Here is a 26,153-nt window from a genome sequence, read left to right as displayed (position 1 = left end):
GGAAATTCTAGGAACTTCGAAAAAACACGTTTATTCATAGAAATTTTCTTTACAAATCTACTGGTCGACTGGAAATCATAGAAATAGTAATGAAAGAAATGCTTGTATCTGGACCTTACATTACGTGCTGAGGATTATGCTAGTTCAGAAATAAAAAAAACACTTTTTCAAGAAAAAAATTAAAAAACACTTTCTTGAGTTCCTTGAATTTCAACGTCACCAAGATATCTCAACTTTTATAGAGTGCGTGTCGTGTCTACGTTTGGCATAATTCAATTTATGTATGTTAAATTATTTCCATTTTCGCATGGCTAAACGACGGAGGTCAACCGGCTAAGCCATCGTCTGTAGCAGCATGGATGGAACGGACGGATGACCGGTCACACACTGTCCCGTCATAGGATCATTCGGAAGAAAAATATTGTAACATAAACACCCACACGTGTTCAGTTAGAGTGGTTCACTTTTGAAAAAAATATAATTTTCGCTACAGTTCCCATTGAAGAAGTATTTAGCAAATATTTTCGACCGTTATTTGTTAGTTTTAATTTGCTATAGGTAAGTAAAATTACTGGTTTATTCTATGCCAAAAAACTTAAGTGAACCAATGTATGAACAGATTTTCGTCTAAGGTCAATACTTTTTTCGCAAATCTTCAACATCAAGAGTGGGTTATGCTGCTCAGCGAATAAATTAGTCGCAAAGTTAAAACGATTAGCGGAAAATTTGTGGAGCTCAACTAGACGATATGAGGGGAGATTGAGTTTTGTTGGCATCGTAGGTGCCACCGTACGCTGGACACGGTTGACGGATGGGTGACCGTCTCGAAACCGAACAGCTTAAATGATGGCTCAATTTATCTTTGAGGACGAACTTTGGTGGCTGCAATGGTCGAAAACCTTTTCCATCTTGTTGATAAATAATCTTTATATAAACTATAGCTCCAAACTGTATCGGTCATCAGTTATCGAGTGCAAGTTTCCCAGTGCAGTAGCTTACATTTTTCGGTGGACAAAAGTTAAAGATTAGCCATGAAAGTGAGTTGAGCAATTGTAGTGATTGTAGATTGAAATTGTGTTTTAAATTATTAGTGAAAAACATAACTGTCAAATTATTTGGCGATAAATGAAGTCATTCATAAGAAAAACCATTTAAATATTAGAAGGGGAGATAAGGGCACCCCTTTTTTAACGAATGTACGCATTTTCAAAAACAATTTGTTATGCGAAACACAACTGTAGGATAGATGTATCATCTTGATCTAACATAAACATGATGTTTAAATGAATCCTCAAGTTTTACATTCATTCAAATGTTGGGTTTTTCACCTTAAATAATGCCAAAACTCAATTTAACTTAAACTTGTTGACTAGGAGTTGAAAAAAGCACCTTTTGTTTTGGCAGATTGAGGACCGCCTGCCGTAGAATCCTACAGTTTATTCAACTCATTAAACGGTGCTTATTTTCAGTGATTCGGGTGTGTCAAATTCATTTTTTCGTTGTTTGGTTTTAATCACCGCACTTTTCTGTGGTTTTCTTTGATTGATAATTTTTCGGTGATTTATTTAGGACGAAATTAAAACTGCTGTTTTTTTTACGTTTCGGCATACGGAGCTTCAGCCATCTTAGGGGAAAAAAACTTGTTTTGCCGCGTGTTTCCCTAACGGCCGTCTCTTAATATTACAAATATTAAGAGACGGCTGTTAGGAAAACACGCGGCAAAACCTGTTTTTTTCTGAAGATGGCTTAAGCTCAGTAGGCCGAAACGTAAAAAAAGCAGATTTAATTTAATCCCAAACAAATCACCGAAAAATTATCAATCAAAGAAACCCATAATTCATTTTTTTGAATTTCAAGAAGCCTGTAGTTTTATAAGTCTTTTTTTGGTGAAAATGATCGATAAAATTTTGGCAAATATTAAAAATGAGATTTAGGTAAACAATTTTTTATTTGAATTTTTGTATGGAAAAGGCAAAAATTTGTTCGGAGAATGTCACCGTTTTTGGGTTTTCTAGAAAATATTGTTCTCACGCAAAGCAAATGAAATTCTTCCTATGAGGCTTGCTGGAAGATTCTCTAACTACAACTTTGTCGAAGATGGTAAAGCTGTAGAAATAGCGAAAAAATAGTTCAGAGCGTTTTATTTTTATGAAAAGAAACTGGCAACACTGTCAGATTTTTCGTCTAATTTAGCTTAGCTTAGCTTGATTGACTACTCACATCCATCTTGAATCATTGAACCCGAAATGCTCCTTAAGATATGTTTGAATGAAGATTAACTGTCAGATTTTTCGTCTAATTTGCAGAAATATTCATCCTGTTGTGTTATCTTATGTTATCTAAACTCTTCGAAATACACTGAGTTTTTTTTTACGTGGGGGTTTTTTGCCGCGTAAAAACCGCGTTAATTCGAAAATCCGCGTAAAAAACCGCGTTAATTCGAAAATCCGCGTGAAAAAAAATAAGAAATCCGGGCAAAAAAGTACGTTTCTAAAAAAACGCGTAAGAACCATGATTATTTAAAAATTTGCGTACAATGATAGTTTATTTTTAAGATAAAAAACAAAATCAATACGATAAATAGAATAGTAGAATATAGTGAGGCTTATTTGACATTGTGGAATTCAGATCGTCTCATGTCTCATGTCTCAGGTCTCATGTCTCATGTCTCATGTCTCATGTCTCATGTCTCATGTGTCATGTCTCATGTCTCATGTCTCATGTCTCATGTCTCATGTCTCATGTCTCATGTCTCATGTCTCATGTCTCATGTCTCATGTCTCATGTCTCATGTCTCATGTCTCATGTCTCATGTCTCATGTCTCATGTCTCATGTCTCATGTCTCATGTCTCATGTCTCATGTCTCATGTCTCATGTCTCATGTCTCATGTCTCATGTCTAAGGTTGCCAGAATTTTTTCCACTCCCATCCGGGCCTAGCAATTCCGGGCATTTTTTCAAAAAAACCTGGCAAAATCCGGGCATGGATTTCAATTTTTCAAATCCAAAAACCGGGCAAAACCGGGCAAAATTTAGGTGTTATTATATATAAAAGCAAAGAAAAAATGCAAAAAAAAAATAAATTAATATTTCATTAATACAATTGCAGACTTCCAAAAACTTTTTGGAACACTTAAATATTTAAAGGTTTATAAAAGTAAATCAGCGAAATTATTTGAAACAACCGTTGAAAATTTCCATACCGTTAATCGATTTTGCTGAAACTTACTCAGAAACTTTGATATTTTTTTGGTTACTTTGTGAAAATTGTGAAAAAATCCGGGCAATATCCGGACTTTTTTCACGATATCCGGGCAACCGGGCCGGACCGGACTTTCTAGAATTTTTGCATCAAATATCCGGGCAAACCCGGATAAAACCGGGCAGTCTGGCAAGCTTACTCATGTCTCATGTCTCATGTCTCATGTCTCATGTCTCATGTCTCATGTCTCATGTCTCATGTCTCATGTCTCATGTCTCATGTCTCATGTCTCATGTCTCATGTCTCATGTCTCATGTCTCAGGTCTCATGTCTCATGTCTCTGGTCTCAAGTCTCAGGTATCATGTCTCAGGTCTCAGGTCTCAGGTCTCATGTATCACGTTCTTAGTCCCAGAGCTAAGATTTTCCCAACTACAAAAAGATTCTATAGTGTTTTCTTTTGAAAAAGTCTTAGAATATTTTTCTTAAAAACCGCGTTTATTCGAAAATCCGCGTAAAAAAAAGTCGCGTAAAAAAATACCGCGTAAAAAGCCGGGTAAAAAAACCTCAGTGTAAGTTACTTTTAGGTTTTTTTTAACATCTCAAGTGTAATCCAGGGCTGCATTTACAAATAGGAGCAATAAAAGCAATAGCTCCTGAGCCTTCGGTTGAAATGAGCTTTCGAGAAAGAAAACAAAAATTCTACCTAATAAATAAACAAAAATCAAAGCATTAAAAATTCGTGGATTATACAACATAGAAATTAGCAAAGGATTTTTCCCCAATCTACCCCGAAAATTAACAACTGAAGAAAAAAAATTATATTAAGAGTGTTTGCAATGCGTCTCATGATTGATTTTTTGGCTTCTACACAGCAAATTTTATTTTGCTGGAAACCAGCGAAATTTTGCTGAATTACGTCCAGCTGGCTTTTTTGCAAACATTCACACAATTTTGATTTTAATTGCTAGAAACCAGTTATCGCAATTGCTGGAAATCAGATTGCAAAAAAAACAAACGGAAATTTTTGGAATTTAAAATGCATGTTACATCTAAAATTCGATATTAAACCACCATGTTATATTTTTTTAAAAAAAGTTGGTTTGTTCATTTTTCTTGAGCAACATTTATTTAAATTTTTCAATAATTAAAAATAACAGTGGATGCCAACGGATTGGTCGCTTTTGGCCAAGAATTGGTTATTATGCTCCATCTGAAATAAATAACAAAAAATATTAGTTTCTTTGGCGAAATACTTTATCTCTTCGAATAAATTATACCTTTGATTTGAATGCTTCATCGCTGGAATAAGGAGTCAAACAGTTTTCAGGCGCAACGAAAAATAATTAGCAAAAGCAAATTCGATTTTGACAGATCGATTGCTGGTTTTTCAGCAATGAAGATTAAATGCTGAAAAAATTGGCAAGACGGAGAATGTTTGCTGGTTTCCAGCAAAAATTTTAATTGCTGGATAATTCCAGCATTTTTTTAATGCTGGAAATTGAAGAAAAAAATTACTGTGTAGACACAGCAAGATTTATTTTGCTGGAAACCAGCAAAATTTTGCTGGATTTTGTCCCGCTGGGTTTCTAGCAAAATTTGATTGCTGAAATATTTAGCAAACTAGATAACTGGAGATCCAGCTAAATCAATTGCTAGAAATCAGCATTTTTTTTTTCAAAAAACATCTGGATTTTTTAAGGATTTTCAATTAGATTTTAAATTCAAACCCCCATGGTAGTCATATTTATAAAAAGACATTTGTTTGTGAATTTTTCTTGAGCAACATTTATTCAAATTTTTATAACAAGATTAATATCTGCTTGTGGGTTGGTCACTTTTCGCCACGAATCCGTACACTCCATCTGAAATGAAAAAAAAAAGTTTCTTTATCAAAATACTTCATTTTTCTTCGAAAATTAACATACCTATGGTTTAAATGCTCCATCGCTGGAATATGGATTCAATCACTTTTGGGGCCCAACGAAAAACAAAGTGCAAAAATATAAACAATTTCGAGTTTGACAGATCGATTGCTGGTTTTTCAGCAATGAAAATCAAGCGCCGGATAAATCAGCAAGACGGAGAATGTTTGCTGGTTTCCAACAAAAAATTGGATTGCTGGAATTTTCCAGTAATTTATTTGCTGGAAATCGAGGCTAAAATTTACTGTGTACATTTTTGCCTCAATTTCTAGCTGAAAAAAAGTTACTAGAAACGTCCAGCAATCCAAATTTTTGCTGGAAACCAGCTGTCTTGATTCGTTTTGCTGACTTTTCCATTACTTGTCTTTTTTTGATAGAAATTTCAGTAGATTATTTTGCATGAATCCGACAAGAACGCTGACAATGTGTTTCTAATTTTACAGACTGATTCAATTTTTGAATCCCGGCCAGATAGTCGCTGAAAGATTTAGGAAGAGCATGCGATATGGTTATTTTTTGTTTAACTTCAATTTTGTTTTATATTCATTAGTAAAATCAATTATTTAAACCAAAGTATGGGGTTTTTTATTACTTTAAGAAATGTGAATAAAAAACAATATTTATGAAAATGAATCCATATAGGATGATTTGCAATCGTTGTCCCCTAACCCATCGTTGCACAGCATGACTTAAATTGTCAATATTTCAGCTGTTTTTCAACTTATCCTCAAAAATAATACTGAATCATTTAATTTGGAATGTTTTCTGATGAAATCAGACTTTTGAGATATTTTCTGCTGTTAAATGTGTATCTTATGACAGTTTTAATTTTTCTTGATTTTTTCGCGCGGTTTTTGTGCTTATTGTTAACAAAAACCTTAACATTCCTTCTACGGTAAATAAGGTTTTACGTCAGAGAAAAACATTTTTAGTATCAGTTTTCTATACAAAACGTTTGTTGGACAATTTTAACACCATGATTTTGAATAAAAATTATGATCCATACTTAACCAGAAAAAATGTCGGATCGTGCAACAATTGGTCCGCTCAATCTCCTCCTGCCCCATTGTTGTACATAATTCCTCTGCAAAATTTGTTTGGAAATTTCAAATTAATAAATTCATTTGCCTCCAAAATCATTGTTTAGTTGTTTTAATAGGCAAAAATAGCAATAAAAATTTTGGAAGCGATTGATTAAGCCCTGATTTATGACAATGTGATTTGAATTAGAAAGGAGGGTTGTACGGAAAAATCCAAATTTTCATTTAAAAACCATCAGAGATGTACTTAAAATTAAAAAAAACATAATTTTGGATTTTTAAAATATTTCTTAGTAACTAAACCTAATTTATTCCCCAGAAATGATATTCGTTGTCATACAAAAAATTCAAAAAAGGGTAAATATTTTTTAATTTCAAGGCTCCAGGAAGCAAATCCTGCAATTTTACAATACTTTTCAATTGATTCCGATTTTTTATTTTGAAATGGTTATAACTTTTTTCATGAAATACTTTGCTTTCTCTCATGTTGGCAAAAAATTAAGCTAAAGAATATGCAAAACCAATAATGTAAAACAAACTTAATTTCAAACTTATTTGAATTTCTTGGATATGCGAAAATGTCTTCTTCCATACAAATTGTCATACAAAATTGAACACGTTCATTGACTACATGCAACTGAAACAACTCGAGCTGTCAATTGATATGAAATGTTTTTTTTAAGAATAAGTAGATATTTACATTTAACTAGTAATTTTAGTAATTTCTGTACTCCAATTTCATTTTTTCTATTCAGAATTTTCATATTTTTTGCACACAATGTTGATTTTTGATAATTTATTCAATTATTCACAGATACTTTATATTTCCAGATGTTTATTTTTTCTACCGTCAATCTAAAAATTGAATTTTTTAAATTATTAACTTGTTGAAAAAACATATGTTAAAATGAAAGTCAGGCTACTTGCATTGTCTGAAAAGTGTCAAAGTCACCTCAACTGCATTGGCTTTGAGAGACTACTTTTTTATCAGATTTATTTTTGAAATCTTTTATCCCGATCATTAACTCAACATTTTATGCAAAGAATCTAAAATTTTTCTGGAAAAACCTGTTTCTTAAATTTCTAGATGACAAATCTTAAAGAATTGTATTCCATGTCAACAGCGAACCCCTTAATATCGTTAATAATATTGTCAAAATATTGTACAGTAGGAAAACAACGATCCTTAATCCCAAAAAATCGAAGTCGAAGGTTGGAAGACCCGAAATCATAATTATCTGATGTACAATTTCTCAGAAATTCGAATCTGCCATTGAATTGTCGTCAATGAAGACATCTAAGTGAAGCTTTATTTGGCCCTGATTCCAGAGAAATAAACAGCATTGTGAAACTTAATTTGATCCAAAATAGTTTTTCAACCGGAAAACTCTTGGGAAACATTTCTATGTTATGTGATTGTCTCCTGAAGATTAATGAAATGCTACTGAGGTTACATTAATTACAAATAAACCCTCTTACATGAAAAAGATATTTAAATTAATGAACATTTCAATAAAAAATTATATATCATGAGCATAAATCAGTCAAACAATCTGAAGCTTTGTGTGGTGTGGTTGTGTCCATTTTTAAGTTTTATTATTTAAAAATCGATCGACTTCCAAGTCAGTCCTAAAGCAATTGTTTTATAAAATCACATCTTCTTCATAAGGGTATAGGGGGGCAAAACAGATCACGTTCTTTTATCTTTTCACCTGTAAATAGGCACTTAAAAATTAAGCATTAAATACCTTTTATTTCATTCTATGGAATTTTAAAGACATAAAATTTTATGTTGGTAGGGCATACAAAGACATAAGCTCAACACTCGGCAAATAAAGTCAAATAACACTCTCTCTTCTATAAATGAACAAAATAAAATACAATAGAACAATTTTTTTGCAGGCTTCTTATATGAACGATTTTGTATTTCAAAATAACACGATTTCTGAACATGAAGCGTCCGAATTTTTTTCGTACATTCCTAGCCATAGTCCTGAGTTGTTCATCGATCTGAACATGAGTCATAAGTAGCTGGAATAAATTGTTGTCCTGTTTTCTGCTATTCGCGATTTATAGAGACAAACAGTTAAAAAAACGAACACAAATACATAAAGGATCTCAAAAAAATTTAATGTTTCCGCGAAGAAAATCTAAGCGTACATCTTTTAAAGATATGATGACTAGAAACTTACACATGGTAAAACGTGGTAACTATCAACCCACAGAAAGTGTACTATGTATGCCGTAACCGAGATTCGATCTCATGACCGCTGGCTTTGAAGACCTTAAAGGCTTTCCTCTAAACTATGGGCGGCGGGAAATGTGTGATATTTATTGTTAGCTTTTTCGTTAAAGTTAGTCGATAATAAAGGTCGTGGTTTTTTTTTTACAGGGCGTTTCTCGCTCAGCATTGAAAATCATAAGTGCAGCGAAAGACCCTTCACAAAAAAACTAAATTTATCAACACGATCACCCTTTTTCCAAGGTGCCAAGAATTCACGAGCTGATTTTGCATAATTTGGAAGCGCTGAGCCCAAATATGCATCTTTTATTTCTACCATCTTGACTTTTTTATATTAGATTTGAGGCTTAACCTCAAAAAAAGGAAATCATCGATTTCAAATTTTTCTACATTTGTGACAAAACTGTAGAATATTACTAGAGTTTGAAACAAACCACCAACTTATCCGAACTTTGCAGGTTATTTTTTGCTTTTGGTTCATTTTTCACCGTTTGGTAAAAAAAATTGTTAAAGAATTTTTAATCGAACCGAATCCAAGCTATTTTTTGAGTTGACCCCTCCTCGCCCTTGGAGGTTCAATGTTTTATTGAAAATTATTAATCAAAATTTGTGATTCAAGAGAAAAAATTAAGATTCAAAACAAAAATGAAAGTCTCAATAACTCATTTCCGGCAAGAATTTTGATACAAATTTTCAAAATTTTCTCACTTGTTACAAAATGGTCAACATCGACTTCAAACCAATAGTTTATCTTAGATACGAGACCATTATTATCTGATTTCAAATGTACTTAGTATATGTAGTATACTATTCAGTTCGAATTTCCAAAAATCATATTCTGTATACAACTAAGAAAACTTAACTTTCAATTAGAATATTTGTTTGGACACGAGTGTGAGTTAAATAAATTTAAAAATAAACAAATATTATAAGGTTAGACGTGAGAATTATTTATTCCAATTTTATTCTACGAATGAGTATATGTTTTTCTTTGTTTGTGGGCTTTTCGGTTTAAAAAAAAGTTAAACAGTGTTTTAACAATTTTATCACAAGACAGAAAAGCCAACAATCAATAAACAGTTTATGATTGAAAATTGATTTGCAATCTAAATTTGGTCAGGAATAAATATTTGAAACATAAAAAATTTTATAAAATGTTTTACATTCCAGCTTCGATTTCACACCCTTATTCTGATTGTAAACATCTATACAAAAATACGATGCAACTCCACAATTTTCTTCAATAACTGGGAACTAAATTAAGATTAATAATTCAAAATGTTTAGAAATTCCATTTTGAATTCAAATTCATCAGCTTTAATGTTATCGACATAACAAATTATTAACCAAAATAGAGCTTATTCATGGGTTCTGATTGAATTTTTCATTCGATTCATATTTTTTGAAAATTATCTGAGGGATTCAGATTTTAGATTCAATCTGAGAATTGGAATTACGATTTCGAATATGTTTTGTAATCAGATATCATCAGGAAATGAAATTGAAATTTAGAAACCCACAAAAGAGTTTTAATTCGTGTTGGACATTCGTAGCTCTAGATAAAGCAAATTCTATTGAGTATTTGAAAATATTTTAGCAAAAGATAAAAAATTTAGGTTTAGAATTAAAAAGTATTATTTTTATTGAGATAAAATGTTTACATTTCTGATCGAAAATTAAAAAATTAAAAATTGAAGAGCAACATTTTTTCAAAAGAAAAAAAAAATAAAACAGGCCAAAGTCAAATCAAATACCAAAACCACGGCTTTGTGTTTTGACAATTTATACAACATTTTCCATTTGAATAAAAAATTACTAATCATCCTGAAAATCAAAAAAAAAATTCAGAAATCCATTATCTACAATTTTTTATTGAAAAAATTTGTCTGTGCAAAGTCTAAATCGGAAGTTTGATAAATCATCTTCATATCATCATATTATAAATAAATATGTAAGTAACTTTCACATGACAACTTCCAATTCTGCCTAGAACTTAATATTTGCCACGTTAATAGTTTAAAATGCTTCAATACTCAGCCTTTCTATTTGCTGAGAATTTGCTTAACAATTGCTGATTTAGCAGTACCGGATTAAGCCATCGGGGGCCCCTATGATTCGATTTTTTTTCAAAAGCTATCCCAGAGAAAACAAAACATTTTTAACGTGTAAAAGAACTGGATATGAGCTCAGTTTACTGTCTTCAAATAGCCATATTGTCTGCGTAGAAGATAGTTTTTGGTACCTTCAAATAAAAATTATTAATTAATCAGGTGCAAACATTGTGGAAGAGTTTGGACATTTTAAAACAATAAAAGCTCTGATTTTGAAAAATTACCGGATAGATATTTTAAATGATTTTCATTTTATCATTGATCGTCTGGTTTGTGATTCATCGTGAGATATTTACCTCATTACAATTGGGAAGTATCATGAAGATTTGAAACATTGAATACAAAAAAATTAACAAAATAATGGAATTCAAATTCCATAGAGATACAGATAAAATAGTTTCAGAATTCAAGCCCAAAAATTAGGTTAGATTCAGAATCACAATTCAGTGTCTCAAATCTTTAATCATAATAATTCAAATATAGTTTTGAGAAACAGAATATAAATTAAATAAAAAAATAGAGATTCGAAGTTACAATCAGAGCCAAGACAGAAATTGTACCAAATGTGAATTTCAATTTTATATCTCTGAAACACAAAAAAACGTCTTCATGAAATGTTTATGAATATGATTCTCATCAGATAAAAAAAATGTTATCAAATTGTTATTCTAAATGTGACAAAAGTGGTATAAATGCAAAAATGATCGATTGAAAAAAAGAGTTTAGTACCTTTAACAAAGAGTTCCTCAAAATTCAGAAAAACCATGGAACTTAACTTCAGTAGCTGAAGAAACAACACAAGACTTGAAAATGTCAATAAATAGAATCTGGAAAAAGATAAGAATAAAAACATAGAAATATTCATGTTAAAAGAATCACTCAATGATATTTGCCACTTAACTATGAGATCATTTTGATAATAATTTTAAAAGCAGTTGAAAATATTTCAATACGAATTTCAAGTCTAAGACAGAAAACATCATGAAAATTCAATATAGAAACTCTGTACTGTTGTTTGGTCCAATTTAGGCAACTACAGTTTTTTCAAAAGATTTTATTGTCGAAAATTTGGAGAGGAAAGGGTTGAGAAATTATAAACCAACGGAAATTTCAATAATAATGATCGAAAAGTGAAAAGTAATAACAATAACTAGTATTAACCCGAATACTGCTCGGGTAAGATTCTGAAATGCTGATCAGAAAGTTTCTCTGTTCTCTCTTAGCACTTTGAGTCAGTTTTGGTGAAATTAGCTGCTATTTTAGAACAGTAAGCATTACTTGAAAAGTTAACATAATAATAAACATCATTATTGTGCAAGACGTTTGTATGCAATGAAAATGAAGAGAAGTTTTTCTTAATTTTCCCTGTTCTGTACAGAATAATAACACATTGTTTTTGTCCAAATTTTGGGTTAAATTTTTTGAAAATCAATACCAAGATTTTGATATTCTTAGCTCGCAAAATCTAGGCCCTGCTTACTCTAGGGGCCCCCCTTAACTTATGCAAGAGAAAAACTATTCTAGATATTATTTCCTGGGGGCCCCTTTAGTTGTTGTATTTGAGGTTTTCATTCCGATTTTCTAGTTTTGATTTCTTTTCATAGATTAGTAGAAAGTAAAAGTAGTATGATTAAAGGAATGTTAAAACTTTTTTTTCCCTCGGGGGGCCCCTCTGAGCCGGGGGGCCCGGGGCGATTGCCCCTTTTGCCCCCCCCCCCCTTAATCCGGCCTTGTGATTTAGACAAACTCTAAGTGTGTTTGTCTCCTTGAATTTCTTTACTTTCTTGTTTAAGATTTGGTTGTGCAATTTGAACGTTTTCAAAATGAATTTGTTGATTATTTTTTGGGTTATGTTCATTACTTATAAGGAAAAATGTCTAAGTCGAAAAACAATGGTACACCATCTTAAGAAGTTATTTATGAATAATCGGGCACAGTGAATTGCATTTCTGTGTTGAAGTTGGTTTTGGATCATGATTTAGCAAAAAAAATATTTAAAAATTATATAAAAAAATATTACCAAATTTCGAGGGGAAGGGGGAAGGGTGACAAAAGAAGAAATATATATTTTTTTTCCGACCTAATTAAGCGAAAAAAAGGAAAGCCAACGGTGAGGGTTAAGGGTTAAGAGTTAACTTTACCAAAAAATATGAACTAATTTTTACAACTATGGGATTTGGTTAGCCTGAAATTGGTGAAAGTTTGTACAAAATATGTATAGAAATGGTTATAAATTCCATCTAAAAATCTAACAATGTGATGAAAAAAATATTTTCCAACAAAAAAGCTTTAAAATTTTTTACTTGATATACCTAACTACATTTTTGTAATTATTTAGGTCTTAATCCTTCTGTTGGTTACCGTTTGTTTGGTCGCTGCAGCTCCTACCGAATCAAAGACTGAAGATAAGGATGAACCAAAGGCCGAAGCACGAACCCTCGGAAAGCGTGGCATCTACGAGTTGGATGATCACCACGATCATCACGTTACCAAAAAAGTGACCATAACCAAAAAGATCCCGGTCCCCTACCCCGTGGAGGTGGAAAAGCATGTTCCAATCATCGTGGAAAAGAAGGTGCCCGTATTTATCGAAAAGAAGGTCCCGGTCATTCACAAGGAGTACGTTGAGGTGCCCAAGCCCTATCCAGTGCATGTCGAGAAAAAGGTTCCCGTCTACGTGAAGAAGTACATCGAGAAACCGGTGGGAATTTCCGTTCATATTAAGAAACGCCATTAAAATTAGCCTAAGCAAAATAAACCGAGTGCGTGTGAGATTGGTTGGCCTTAGTTTGAATGAGAGATATGATTGGTAATTCAAAATAAAACAACAGTGAAAAAATTAAAAATATTTAACTTAGTTTATTCTTATATGATGATCCTGCAAAGCTAGTTAGATGACTTTATCAGAAAGACTGTTGCATACATAATTCCTCCATTTAAAACACCACTATATGTCATCTATTGTGTCAACGCTGCAGATTAATAAAAAAAGAAAGAAAGGGTTCTCTTTCATCGCGACTAGACTTGATTAACATCGTGCATTTGCAGTATACAACAGCGCTCAACAACAATGGAGAAATCTCTACGATTTAGAACCACCCGGAACAAATGTGTTGGGTCTCTACACTATGAATGTGGGTATGAGCGCGGGAATTTCTTTTTTTTTTATTTTGGTTCTCTAAATTCTTGCCGCGCTTCCATTGCTTGCATGTGGGTTTTGAGGCGAGAGCCCTTTTCGCATGGACCAGTATCAGTGGATCAGCAATTTTAAACCCGTCCCTGTTGTTGGACCCAATAAATAACTGCCCTGTTCCGGGGCGGCTCAAGATTTAGTTTGTGTTGGCACTTGTTTGGATATGTTTTTTTTCACTACAAAAGCAGCGGTTTAACAAATTATAATTCAAAACAATGCAATTGTGAAGAATTTTTAACGAAGTTTTCCACTGGTGTAGATAATTTTTTGGGGCCCTAGAAAAGATATATTTCTGTAGAAGGAAATTAAAAGATTGTAAAACTGGTATGGAATTTTGGTTCCACAGATAGAGCGCTATGCTAAAGTAAGCGGATTATGTTTCATTAGTTTCGAATGTCTTTTGAAAACCAAAAGATTAAACTAGAATTTGGTAAATTAATCAGCGACGCAATTAAAGAATAGGACATACTAATTTACAGCTTCCACATATTTTTAGCACCAGTAAACAACACTCAAAATGTACTAAAAATGCACTGAAACATGCATTATACCAAAGATGATATGATTGGGAGGCACTACTGGCGTATAAACTCGAGCTTCCAAGCAAAATGATGCATGATCACTACATTCAAGAGAAACAAGAAAATTATTCTTTGAGATTCTTATTCTATTGGATAATTCATCTCAGAATCAAGAAAACTATTTTTTCGTCGGGTATTGAGAACGAACTTACAACAGCTATTATCTTCAACTTGTCAATCCGACGGCTTCACCAGTGTACTACCTGAGCCAAATTGTAAACAAGAGTTAATTGTCTTAGTGTTTCTGCCACGCTCAATCTAAAAAAAAAAACAAACGAACATTGCTGGGTTTCTGGCGTTTGGCTTGGGGATTGCCAATATTGTCTTGTTGGGGCAAAGGGAATTTGAAGCGAGAAAATATTCCTTGCTTTCCATGCCCATGCAATTCTACTCAACCCGCATGGAGCACATCTCTGAGGTTAAAAGATAATTTTTTTTTGTCAGATTTAAGCTTTTTTCCTTCTATTTAAGCTTTTTTCCACAGGAGTGCAATGCTATAGAATCCGTGTGGAGCATATCTCTCAGATTTAAGCTATTTTTTGTTTGATTTAAGCTTTTTTTTTCTCAGATTTGAACTTTCATCTCCAATGCTCTCAAGGCAAAAAAGCTTAAATCTGAAGAAAAAAAAAGCTTAAAAAAGAGATTCACTAGCACTTAGCAAATATATGTTGGTCACTCGATACATAGACAAATCCTATATCATTGCAGCCCTCTGTTTTAAGCTTAAATCTGAGGAAAAAAGCTTAAAAACGAGATTCACTTACACTTAGCAAAAAGATGTTGGTCCAACGATACATAGAGAAATCCCGTGGCATTGTAACCCCGTGTGTGGAGCACATCTCTCAGATTTAAGCTTTTTTTCTCAGATTTAAGCTCCATCTCCAATGCTCTCAGAGGGCTTCAATAATATAGGACTTGTCTATGTATCATGTGACCAACATCTTTTAACTAAGTGTTGATGAATCTCGTTTTTAAGCTATTTTCGCCTTGAGAGCATGGGAGATGAAAGCTCAAATCTGAAGAAAAAAGCTCTACTCTGAGGAAAAAAGCTTAAATCTGAGAGATGTGCTCCACACGGATTGTATAACGTTGAAGGGATCTGACTTACAGCTGAGCATGTTGGCCGTGGTTGTTTCACTGTTGTTTTAATCAATCGAATCTACAATTTTTACCCGATGAAGATAATGAAGCAATCCTTTTACCGATTTTTGGAGATAATGAAACATTACAATTCCTTTTCGACAATCTTGCTACCTTATGTCTTAATCAAATAAATCATGTGAAAAATGCCTGCAATCGCTATCTCGATTTACTGTTTTCAAACTTGACTGATGACTTTTGTATTTTGGAAGCTACTAATCCAATTTGGAAAAATGAGATATTTCATACAGCTATCGAATTTTCAATTATATGTTCTGACAACAAAGGAATACCAGAATACGAATATGAGGAGACCCTTGACTTTTTCCATGCAAATTACACAATGATTAAAACTAAATTACAATCAGTTAATTGGCAATCATCATTTCAAAGCGAAAACCAAACTGTCAATCAGGTAGCTATTTTTTATAACATTCTTGGTAATATCTTGAGTAAATATGTCCCAATAAAAATAAAGCGACGAACGAATAATAACAGAAATCCGCCATGGTTTTCAAAAGAGCTAAAGCATCTTAGAAATAAAAAGCAGAAAGCGCATAAAAACTGGAAAAAGACACCATCGCTAGCTAATAGTTTAGAATATCAAGAAGCATGCAACAAACTAGCCATATGCCTTAATACCTCCTTCGAAGAATATAATAGGAAAACAGAGGAAAACATTAAATCTAACCCAAGAAGCTTCTTCAAGTATGTAAGTTCCAAATTGAAAAGTAATAATTTTCCATCTCGTATGCACTTGGACAGCGCTAACGGTAATAATTCCCATGAAATATGTAATTTGTTTGCCAATTTCTTCCAAAGCGTTTACACCAGTTTTTCGGAAGCCGATCGCGACACTGCGTTTTTCGATTATTTTTCCGACTCAGCATCATTGACTGTGGTAGATTCAATCACCCTTGAGGAAATACACAAATCAATTTGCTCCCTGGATAGCTCCAAAGGGCCCGGGCCTGATGGAATTCCTCCATTACTTTTAAAAAATCTTGTAAATGAGCTAAGTGTGCCCTTGTTTCTATTGTTCAACTCATCGTTGAAATCCGGTGTTTTTCCTCAAGTATGGAAAGAATCTTTTCTTGTACCTATTTTCAAGTCGGGGAAAAAGTCCGACATTAAAAATTACCGGGGTATAGCAATCTTATCGTGCATACCGAAACTTTTTGAAGCAATAGTGAATCAAAAAATATATAATCAAATAAAAACACTCATAACTGAAAAGCAACATGGATTTGTTAAAGGACGATCTACAGCGACTAATTTACTTGAATTCGTTTCTTATAATATCCACTCTATGGATCAAGGAAATTCCGTTCAGGCTCTATACACGGACTTCAGTAAAGCTTTTGATAGAATCGACATCCCTTTGTTAATTTTTAAACTACAGAAAAACGGATTCAGTACACAACTGCTGAAATGGATTGAGTCGTATTTGACAAACCGTACACAAATTGTTAGATTCAATGGTTCACTTTCGAAAAGCATCTCCGTTACATCTGGTGTGCCTCAAGGCTCCCATCTCGGTCCCTTATTATTTATCTTATACGTCAATGACATTACTTATTTACTGAACCAGCTAAACGTGCTTATATACGCAGACGATATGAAGCTTTATATGATAGTCAACAACGAAGAAGATTTCAGGGTGTTTCAAAATGAAATAAATATTTTTTACAAATGGTGCAGTAAAAGTCTTCTTGAACTAAACGTGAAAAAATGTTCACATATTGTATTTACAAGGAAAAAATATCCGTCATATGAAATTGTCACATTAGGAAATGAGCCTGTGGAGAGAATCAATAAGATAAGAGATCTAGGTATTATATTGGACTCAAAACTTACTTTTGTAGATCACTATAACTTAGTAATTCAAAAATCAAATAGTATGCTTGGCTTTATAAAACGTTTTAGTTATAATTTTCAAGACCCATATACATTAAAAACATTGTACACAGCTTATGTCCGATCCATACTTGAATACTGCAGCGTTGTGTGGTCCCCCTTTCAAATTTCTCATAAAAACCGTTTAGAATCCATTCAGAAACAATTTGTTCTATTTGCTTTACGAAATCTAGGATGGTCACAGAGCCAATTACCAAGCTACGAATCACGCTGTTTACTAATAAATATTGAACCATTAAGTGTTAGAAGAGAATTTGCTGCAATCTCCTTTGTAAACGACATAATTAATCAGCGTGTTCAATCTACTTATCTACTAAATAAGTTAAACTTTTATTGTCCGAGTCGCCAGTTGAGAACCAGAAATCTGTTTATTTTAACCTCTGCTCGAACTGATTATGGTAAAAATAGTCCAATCAATTGTCTTATGCAGAATTATAATAAAAACTACCAGAACATAGATTTTACTATGTCTAAACAGCAGCTAAAAAGTGCTTTTTACGGCGACAGGCACTTAAGAACCTAATATTGTAGTATTTGAAGTAATATTAAGATTGTACTTCTAGTTTTAAGAATATATATGTAGCCTACGATGTTTGGTGATATAAATAAATAAAAAAAAAAAAAAAAATAAAAATAAAAGTTTGCCGGTGGTTTGAAACCAGATCCCTGCAACGTTACACGATTTGTCTATGTATCGTGTGACCAACATTTTTTAAATAAGTGCTCGTGAATCTAGTTTTTGAGCTTTTTTCCTCAGATTTAAGCTTTTTTATACCTTGAGGGCATAGGAGATGAAAGCTCAAATCTGAAGCTTTTTTGTCAGATTTAAGCTTTTTTTTCCTCAGATTTAAGCTTTTTTTTCTTCTCAGATTTGAGCTTTCATCTCCAATGCTCTCTAGGCACAAAAAAGCTTGAATCTGAGGAAAAAAGCTCTAAAACGAGATTCACGAGCACTTATTTAAAAGATGTTTGTCACACGATACATAGACAAATCGTGTAACGTTGCCGGGATGTGGTTTAAAACCGGCAAATAACAGTAAAACAACCACGGCCAACCAACCCGGCTGTAATCCAGATCCCGGCAACGTTATACAATCCGTGTGGAGCACATCTCGTACTGCCGAGGGCCCACTTAAAAGATTTTGTAGAAAAAACACTCTATCAGGGGTCCTATTTTATTGCGCACGATATGACCACCGTATTTGGTTTATTTTGTTCGTGGACAGCTCACCGTTAGTTCATTTAGGTCTCCCCGAACGATTTACCACATGTATTATAGTAGAATCATTGATTTCAAGTTGTTTGGTCGATAAATTCCTTCATTTGACTCACCGCAGTCATGGTATTTAGAACGGTTGCTTTGAATGGGTTGAAGATGCCTCCTGTTTTTATAAAAGCTGGATTAAAAGTTAACATGAGCTGAATGAACCCGAGAAAGTTGTTTTCCAACAAAACGGAGCCCCATGCTATTCCTCGAAACGACCCCAATCATGGCTGGAGGATAATATGACGTTTTGCCGAAGGATCTTTGGCCTTCAAGAATTACAGATTAGAACACCTACGACTGTTCGATGAAGGCGTATTAGTTGATCTCGTACGAGCTTTGTTTCGCAAGAAATTATAAAGATGTGATAAAATAAGATTTTGTTTTTCAAACAAAGTATGATTTTCCTTACACTGAATAAACAATAACTATTAAGTAAGAGTATTCTTATTCAAAAGATGAAAAAAAACCTCATTAACAACTTATCTGTTTCTTTCCAAATCACGTTCTTCAATTCGTACGTTTACCGTGTAATTTCCACAAAAATGTCAGGAAAACTGTTGCTGGTTCATGAGAATGGCGCTTTTTCGTTACATGACTTTCCGAAATTTTATACCCACAATTCTCAATTCAAAACTGTGCATAAATTTTCTTCATCGATCCTATGCATTAACTTTTAACTGATAATTCCACAATACGGATTACCTCAAAAAACTTCTTGTGCTAATTTTACATCCATTAAATTGCCCGTCTCTTAAAATCCTGATGTGGAATTTTCTTATCCCAATCCGATGCATAATAACGTCAATATCTGAAAACCATGAACAGTTAATATGGACGACCCCTTTTGCAAACCTTTTACACCCATTTCAATATCTGAAATCGATTGCTCGTCGCTTAAACTTCCTGGGTGGCAATTTTTATCTAAATTACAAAATTTGATACCTGAATAAAGCTGCCTGTCTTTTAGAACCCACATGCGTGAATTTTCATTGAAATGCAATGAACAATAACGTCAGTATCACAAAAGCAGTGAACATTAGACTGAGTCGATTTGGGTTCAGTTTTGAATTTCTCAAACCCTGGAATCTAAAAAGCTTCGTCTTAGCCCAAAAATCATCCATGATTTTTTGCAGATTTTTTAAGTAACGTTTATTATATGAGTAAATTTGGACTTTTAAGTTTGTATGGGAAAATTGAATATTTTGTACTGAAAAATCAACATCATTTTCGTTTCTTCTGTGAAAGCGAGCCAGCTGATGAACTTTGTGCCAATTTATAAATTCTCTAAAGAAATTTTTTTCGCTTTACAACTTTGTCGATGACCGAAATTCCGTATCTTATTAGTCAAAAAAGTTATAAGCTGTTAAACAGGGGTAATATATAAACAATTACTTCAGTTGGCATCACTGCTGGATGCCTAACGAGGTATTGCATGACTACTTTTTAAGCAATACTTTGCGCCCTAATATTGCGTTGCTTTTGAATTGTGGTATGATACGAGGCCCAAGACCTTCCATTAGCTTGTCAAGTTTGGTTGACTATCTCGCTCTCTCCGCTCATAATCTTTCCTGATTCGTATTAGATCTGAACGTAATAAGATATACAGAAAAAGATAGCATGTTCTGCCGATTCCTCCGTATCTACGTATTCCGGTCATTAAGGCGAGCTGATAAGCTTAAACCGATGAAGGTAATGCTTGAAGCACCCATGACCCGAAAGGAACTGCTTCAGGTATTTAGAAGTTGACCTCTTCATACTTCGATTTACCCAGTCTTGCGTTGTTCGATGCGTCCCATTGCTCCTGCCACTCGAGCATTGACGCTGCTCGTTGAACTTTACGCACTCCTGTAACACTCCTGTAACGCACTCTTCGTAACACTCCATATCCTCCGCCAGAGTTCTGTCGATGGGAATCATGTCAGCGATGACGAAGGCAGCATCTGTATGCACAAGAAACTCGCATGGCTCAGCCGTTGAGTGCTCCTAAATTTGGATCTGTTGCGACCACCTCCATGACGGCGCTCCAAGCCGCTCCTCCTTATCGTAGTTTCGACTATTGTACGCTCGCAAGGGTATGTCTTTTGCTACTCTTTGAACCATGGCAATTCGGAATAATCCAGGCCACTGAATCGATGACTTTCGATGCACCAAAACTTAAGCGAATGTCGACCATTACTCCAAGGTATGTCAGCTGCCGTTCCGAAGATGTCGTGTATCCTTCAACAGTAATCTCCATATGCGGCACAATTCTTTTGTTGGTCATGAGCAGAACTTCGGTTTTATGGTGAGCTATCTGAAGGTCAACTCCCTCCATCCAGATGCCAACCAGATGCTACGGACACCGTTGCAAGGTCTTCTACCTCCTCGATTATTTCGCCAGTGATCATGAGCACGATATCGTCAGCAAATCCGACTATTTGCACGACTGCTGGTAGTTTCAACGTTAACACCTCATTGTACATGGCATTCCAAAGGACAGGTCCGAGTATGGAACCCGGCGGATCACCCGCAGTTAGGGCAGTAGATCGTAGCCCAGTTTCGTTTTCGTACGTTAGGAGCCGATTTTCGAAGAAGCTTCCTATTATCCTGCAGACAGTGTTGGGAACACGCATCCTGTGAAGCGCTTTGGCAATAGCTTCCCGGCTGACATTGTTGAAGGCATTCTTAACGTCGATCACCTGTCCGCTTCTTTTATGCGCGCTTCGCGTACTTTGTCACCATTCGGATGGCGTCCACCGTAGCTCTCCTTGTCCGAAAATCAAACTGTCTGTCCGACAGTCCACTTTCGCCTTCTGTGTAAATAATAAGTCTGTTGAATATTATCCTCTCCAGTAGCTTACCGAGGGTGTCCAGCAGACAAATGGGTGAGTACCGATTGAGTGGCCACTGCGTCGGGCTATGCTGCAAGAAAAGATGTGTAACGATTTCTTTCAGTTTTTTCGGGCATTTTTCGGTCGGCGACCTTGGGCCACCTAATCTCGCCAGTGCAACTCTATAGGCTTGGCTCTATTGGTTATCGTCTACGCTTTGGCATAACAGCCGAATGGTTGTCAGACTTAAAGGACACTAGGCAAAATAGAATGGATATTAGGGCGTATGAATTTCGGTCTTACATCCGAAAGGCCAAATGCATATTAGATCGAATAAACGGTTAGTCCGAATGGTCACCAAGCCGAATGGTTCTCAAGCCTTGTTTGTTAAGCTTCATGGACATAAGGGGCCGAATAAATGATAGATAGAATGATCATCAGGCCGAATGGTCATTAGGCCAAATGGTTGTTGGGCCGAATAGATGCTAGATCGAATGGACAGTAGCCTTAAAATTCGATATGCCGAATGAATTTAAAATGGAATAGTCCCATAGTGCAATAGTTTATCCGGCCAAAGGCTGTTAAGTCGAATAGGTGCTATGTAGGTCTACCGTCCAAGGTGGTTTAGTGGGACGAACAAACTACCGACAGCAAACACACCCACCGGTTATGGTCTGGAATCAAATTTCTATCTTGTAAAAAAAAGAAATCTTTCGGCCTTATAACCAATTCGACCTAATGACCTTCAGCCCTACATCTTCCGGCCGAATGTTACAGTTTTCGTCACGATTAAACCAAAATTGTATAAAATTGAGTATTTGTAAAGAAATGTTTCAAAACTCATACTATAGAATTCAACGCAACATTAGCTAAATTTTTTAGACCTTCCTCACATATGATAAACAATGCAGTTGTTATGTATGGTCCTTTAAAAAAAATCAGTCTAAATAAATCGCAAACATGCAAATGAATTCGCCACTCCTAAAGGGAATTGAATTTTACTGGCTGAAAGCAACATTCTCCAGATCCTGAAGAGAAGTGCTGCAATGGAGAAGATTTTAGCTGGAGGAGAACGCGAAAAAAAAACCGCAGACACCCCAACAACGGCTTTCCTCACCTTCGGCCGAAATGCCGCGGCCACAATCCGACTCCGAGATGCCAATTTCCACACAATCGGCGACCCAACTGTTGTTCAGGAATGCCAATTTCGGAGTAATAAATTCATGTGAAAATGGGAAAAACAGAATGAAAAATGGAACCATAATAATTGCTGTAAATATGAAACCAGTGGTCACAGCTATTTGGGGAGATTTTTTTTCTTCCTTTTCCCCGCTTCGGTCCGAATGTAGTTTTCGTTTTTATTTCAATGGTGCACGTTTTGCATGGCGCTCAAGGATTCTTTTTTTTGTTGGTTGCCTCGATGTGTGTTTGCCTACAAATAGTTAGTGGATAGGATGACGACAAAGAAAGACTGGGAAAAATGTATAGTTTGCCTATGAATGGGCAGCCAGGATGCCGCAGAACTGCGAATCTGGAGCTAGGTAACAATGAATTTAACAGTAAAAATGGATGTATTCCGGTAGTAGTATTTTTTATTGAGCTGAATTCATAAAAATACAGCCTAAAACTATGCAAGCTTCCATAGAGAATTTATCCACTATATACAGTGAGTGATACAATAACAATACCACTATGTATTTTACTTGTTAAAATGTGAATGATTTTGGTTCCTAACGTCAAAAATTACGTTGTGCTTCTGATGACCGTAGAACAAGTTTAAACAAATCAGAGAAGTAATTTTGACAATTGTCAATCAGTCATATTTCAATAAGCAAAACACATTGTGGTAGTATTCTTGTTTCGCTCACTGTATAAAAACTTTTTATTAATATGAATTGACACGTGGAACACACGATCACACGAAAATCACGATATTGAGGAGAATGTATAAAGTCAAACATTAAGCTTTTTTACCACGAAGAAAATGCTGTTTGGATTGTCAGCAATTTTGAAGATTTCCTAGTAAGTTTATGTTATAATTACCAAGTGTCTTTTCTAACAGGTGCAATGTGTTTATATTGTTTTATGTTACTGTACTAACAAGGTTCTTTTTTTGTTTTTCTTTTATATTATTTTGTTTATTTTAATTATGTAATTCTAATCATGTAAATATTGAAATGTTATACAGCTAACAGCCATGATCGGGGTGGTATAAGATCTATGTGGTTAATCTATAGGTAAGGACAAGACTACCCTTCACGAGTGTGAGAATAGGTTATTTCAATGTTTTGATTGCGACATCTCTAACGAGCCATTTACCGCCATTTACCGGAAGCTGACAACGATACTTGTAATTTTACAGTTTTAATGCAATAACCTTGCGTTAATATACTCAAAACCCAGTGCAAAGTCGAGTTTAGTTGTTAGAATAGTCTCAGAAAATGCAGATTGATATATTTTTTTTTGAAACAGCTAACTCAGAACAGCCGTCAAGAATTCTGTGTTTCATATTTTATAAATCTAAAGATGCCAAAATGTCACAAATTACGTCACATTTCTAATAACCTTTTCAAAAAATTTCTACTGGAACAGCTTTGGCGGTTGATTACACCGGGTTTTACACCACTTTTCACATTTTTTGTGGCCATGATCTAAAAAATTTTGAAAAAATATTTCTATATGTGCAACATATAGCTTCTTATTTCAGCTTTCTCAAGCACTAAGTGAATTTGTTTTCCGAGCACTCAATAACTGACTTACAGCCTTTTTCCCGAAGCATGTTTTTCCGATTTTTTTTTCTTAGACTTTGAATAATTTTAAATAAATGATTGTAGATGAAAATTTTCTGAAAATTATATTTGAGTCACGTTATAAGATTTCCAGAACTATAAATTTTGTAAAATTCGGTTGAGAAACAATAGAGTTTTTGCGGATAATTGTTAGGGGTCATTTGACCCCCGGCGGTATAAATAGGTATATACAAAATGTCAGTTTAGTGTTAATACGAAATTTGTGAAAAGTCCGGCCCGGCTGCCGCATGTTATTGGGAAAAGCCTGGATTTTTTCCTGGATATATTCACTTTATTTGACAAACCAAACAAAAAAAAACAAATTGTGTTGTAGGAATTTTAAACTTATGCATCCAAAACTGAATTTTATCGGCAAGTTTTATAAAAAAAATCATAAAAGGTTTTTAAAGCCTAAACTACAATTAAAATCTGTTATAAACTTAAGGAAATTATCTTTTTCAAGTTTTTTTTCTCGATTCTTTTTGAGCAGTCCTGGATTTTGTTCAAATTTGCCCGGAAATTGCCTGGATTTTTGGTCGACAATTTTGGAAACAAATACCCGGAATTTGCCAGGTTTTTAGGTAAAACAGCCCAAATTTGTCCGTCCAGATACGCGCTGAAAAAAAATCTGGAAATTTCCCTTTAAACTTTCCTGTAAAATCCCTTTTAAATGATTCATGATGTTTAAGAATTTTTTGATTCGTATTTACGGAATTGCAATGACTTATAATTTTATATTGCTACTAGCAGACCCGGTAAACTTCGCCTTACCATGTTCAACTTGGTGTCCATTTTCCATTTTTCCTAGCTTTTTTTATATTTCCCTCCTTTCCGTTTACTCGAGTTGTCCCGCTTAATTCTATCGGAATAAAACCTAAGAATTTTAACTAAATTCTACGGATCTTTACTTAAATTATCCCAAAATAACCTTCAATAAATATTACATGCATCGTAGATGTATGCATCGTATTATGTATGTTTTATTTGTAGTATTCCATTTAGTTGATTTATTCCGCTTTATGCAAGTTCACATTAACCCTTCGTTTCATAAAGTAACAAATTTGCAACAATAAATGTATGAAAAAAGTGAAAAATCGTATTTTATTTTAATTTTTTTCTTGATATTCACATCATTTCCAACTGTTTGAAATGACTTTTGAAAGAAAATAAAAGATCATGAAATGAAGGGTAAAGGTTTGAGTCAAAATCAAAAGCTTCTTATTTATTGGAATATATTGAATATGAATCTTTATGAAAAGGGATCTTTGAATTTCGGAACATTTTTTGGAGTATTTGCCTAATTCTATGCCTAACGCAGCGTTATCAGCTCCCAATTAGCTTCGGATGATGTATTTTTTGGAGCTGAAGAAATAAAAAAAAATAAAGCAGATTTTATACTAACCATTTTCAAAAAGCTTTTTGTTCACTACCCTCTTTCTTCAAAGCAGTTTGAATTAAAATCCATATTTTCACCAAAATCATTTTCAAAGAAGTTTCACCTGTTACTAAACTTATAGAAATAGCACATTTCTGTTTAAAGTGTACCAAAGGCTTTTGTTATGACATTAAATGTTGTATAGTGCCAGTTCGTATTTTTTTTTTATTATTCGAGAAAAAAATAAATTCCTTTGAACTTCAACCCAATGAATCAAAGAAACGATTGGTTTTGAAAGGAGGAAAAAAAAATGTTTAGAGTTTTTTGTTATTCAGCTGAATAACAGCATTTTTTCTTTTTTATCTTAAAGCGCCTATGTGCCAATTTATCCTATTATTTTAAAGATTCGAATTAAAGCATTGGGATGTTCTGATTCCAAAATTTCCTAAACATTGTTAGTGGTACTATACGATTTCATTTAAGATTATGTAATATTTTCAAGATTCAATAACATTCATTTGAAAAGCAGATTTTCAAAAATTCAACAGATCAAAAAGAAATAA

General features: G+C 34.0%; 1 protein-coding gene across 1 annotated transcript; it reads left to right on the top strand.

Moving 5' to 3' along the window:
* Window positions 1-960: 960 nt before the first annotated feature.
* LOC129747237 (uncharacterized) lies at window positions 961-13,276 on the top strand. The gene is made up of 2 exons (XM_055741335.1): window positions 961-1,037; window positions 12,857-13,276. The coding sequence occupies exons 1-2, from the start codon at window positions 1,032-1,034 to the stop codon at window positions 13,253-13,255; spliced, it is 405 nt and encodes a 134-aa protein (XP_055597310.1). The 5' UTR covers window positions 961-1,031; the 3' UTR covers window positions 13,256-13,276.
* The last annotated feature ends 12,877 nt before the right edge of the window (window positions 13,277-26,153 follow it).

This window comes from Uranotaenia lowii, chromosome 2 (assembly GCF_029784155.1).
Source record: "Uranotaenia lowii strain MFRU-FL chromosome 2, ASM2978415v1, whole genome shotgun sequence".
NCBI lineage: Eukaryota > Metazoa > Arthropoda > Insecta > Diptera > Culicidae > Uranotaenia > Uranotaenia lowii.
Note: the sequence above shows the minus strand (reverse complement) of the source record. Positions and strands in the feature narration are given on the sequence as shown.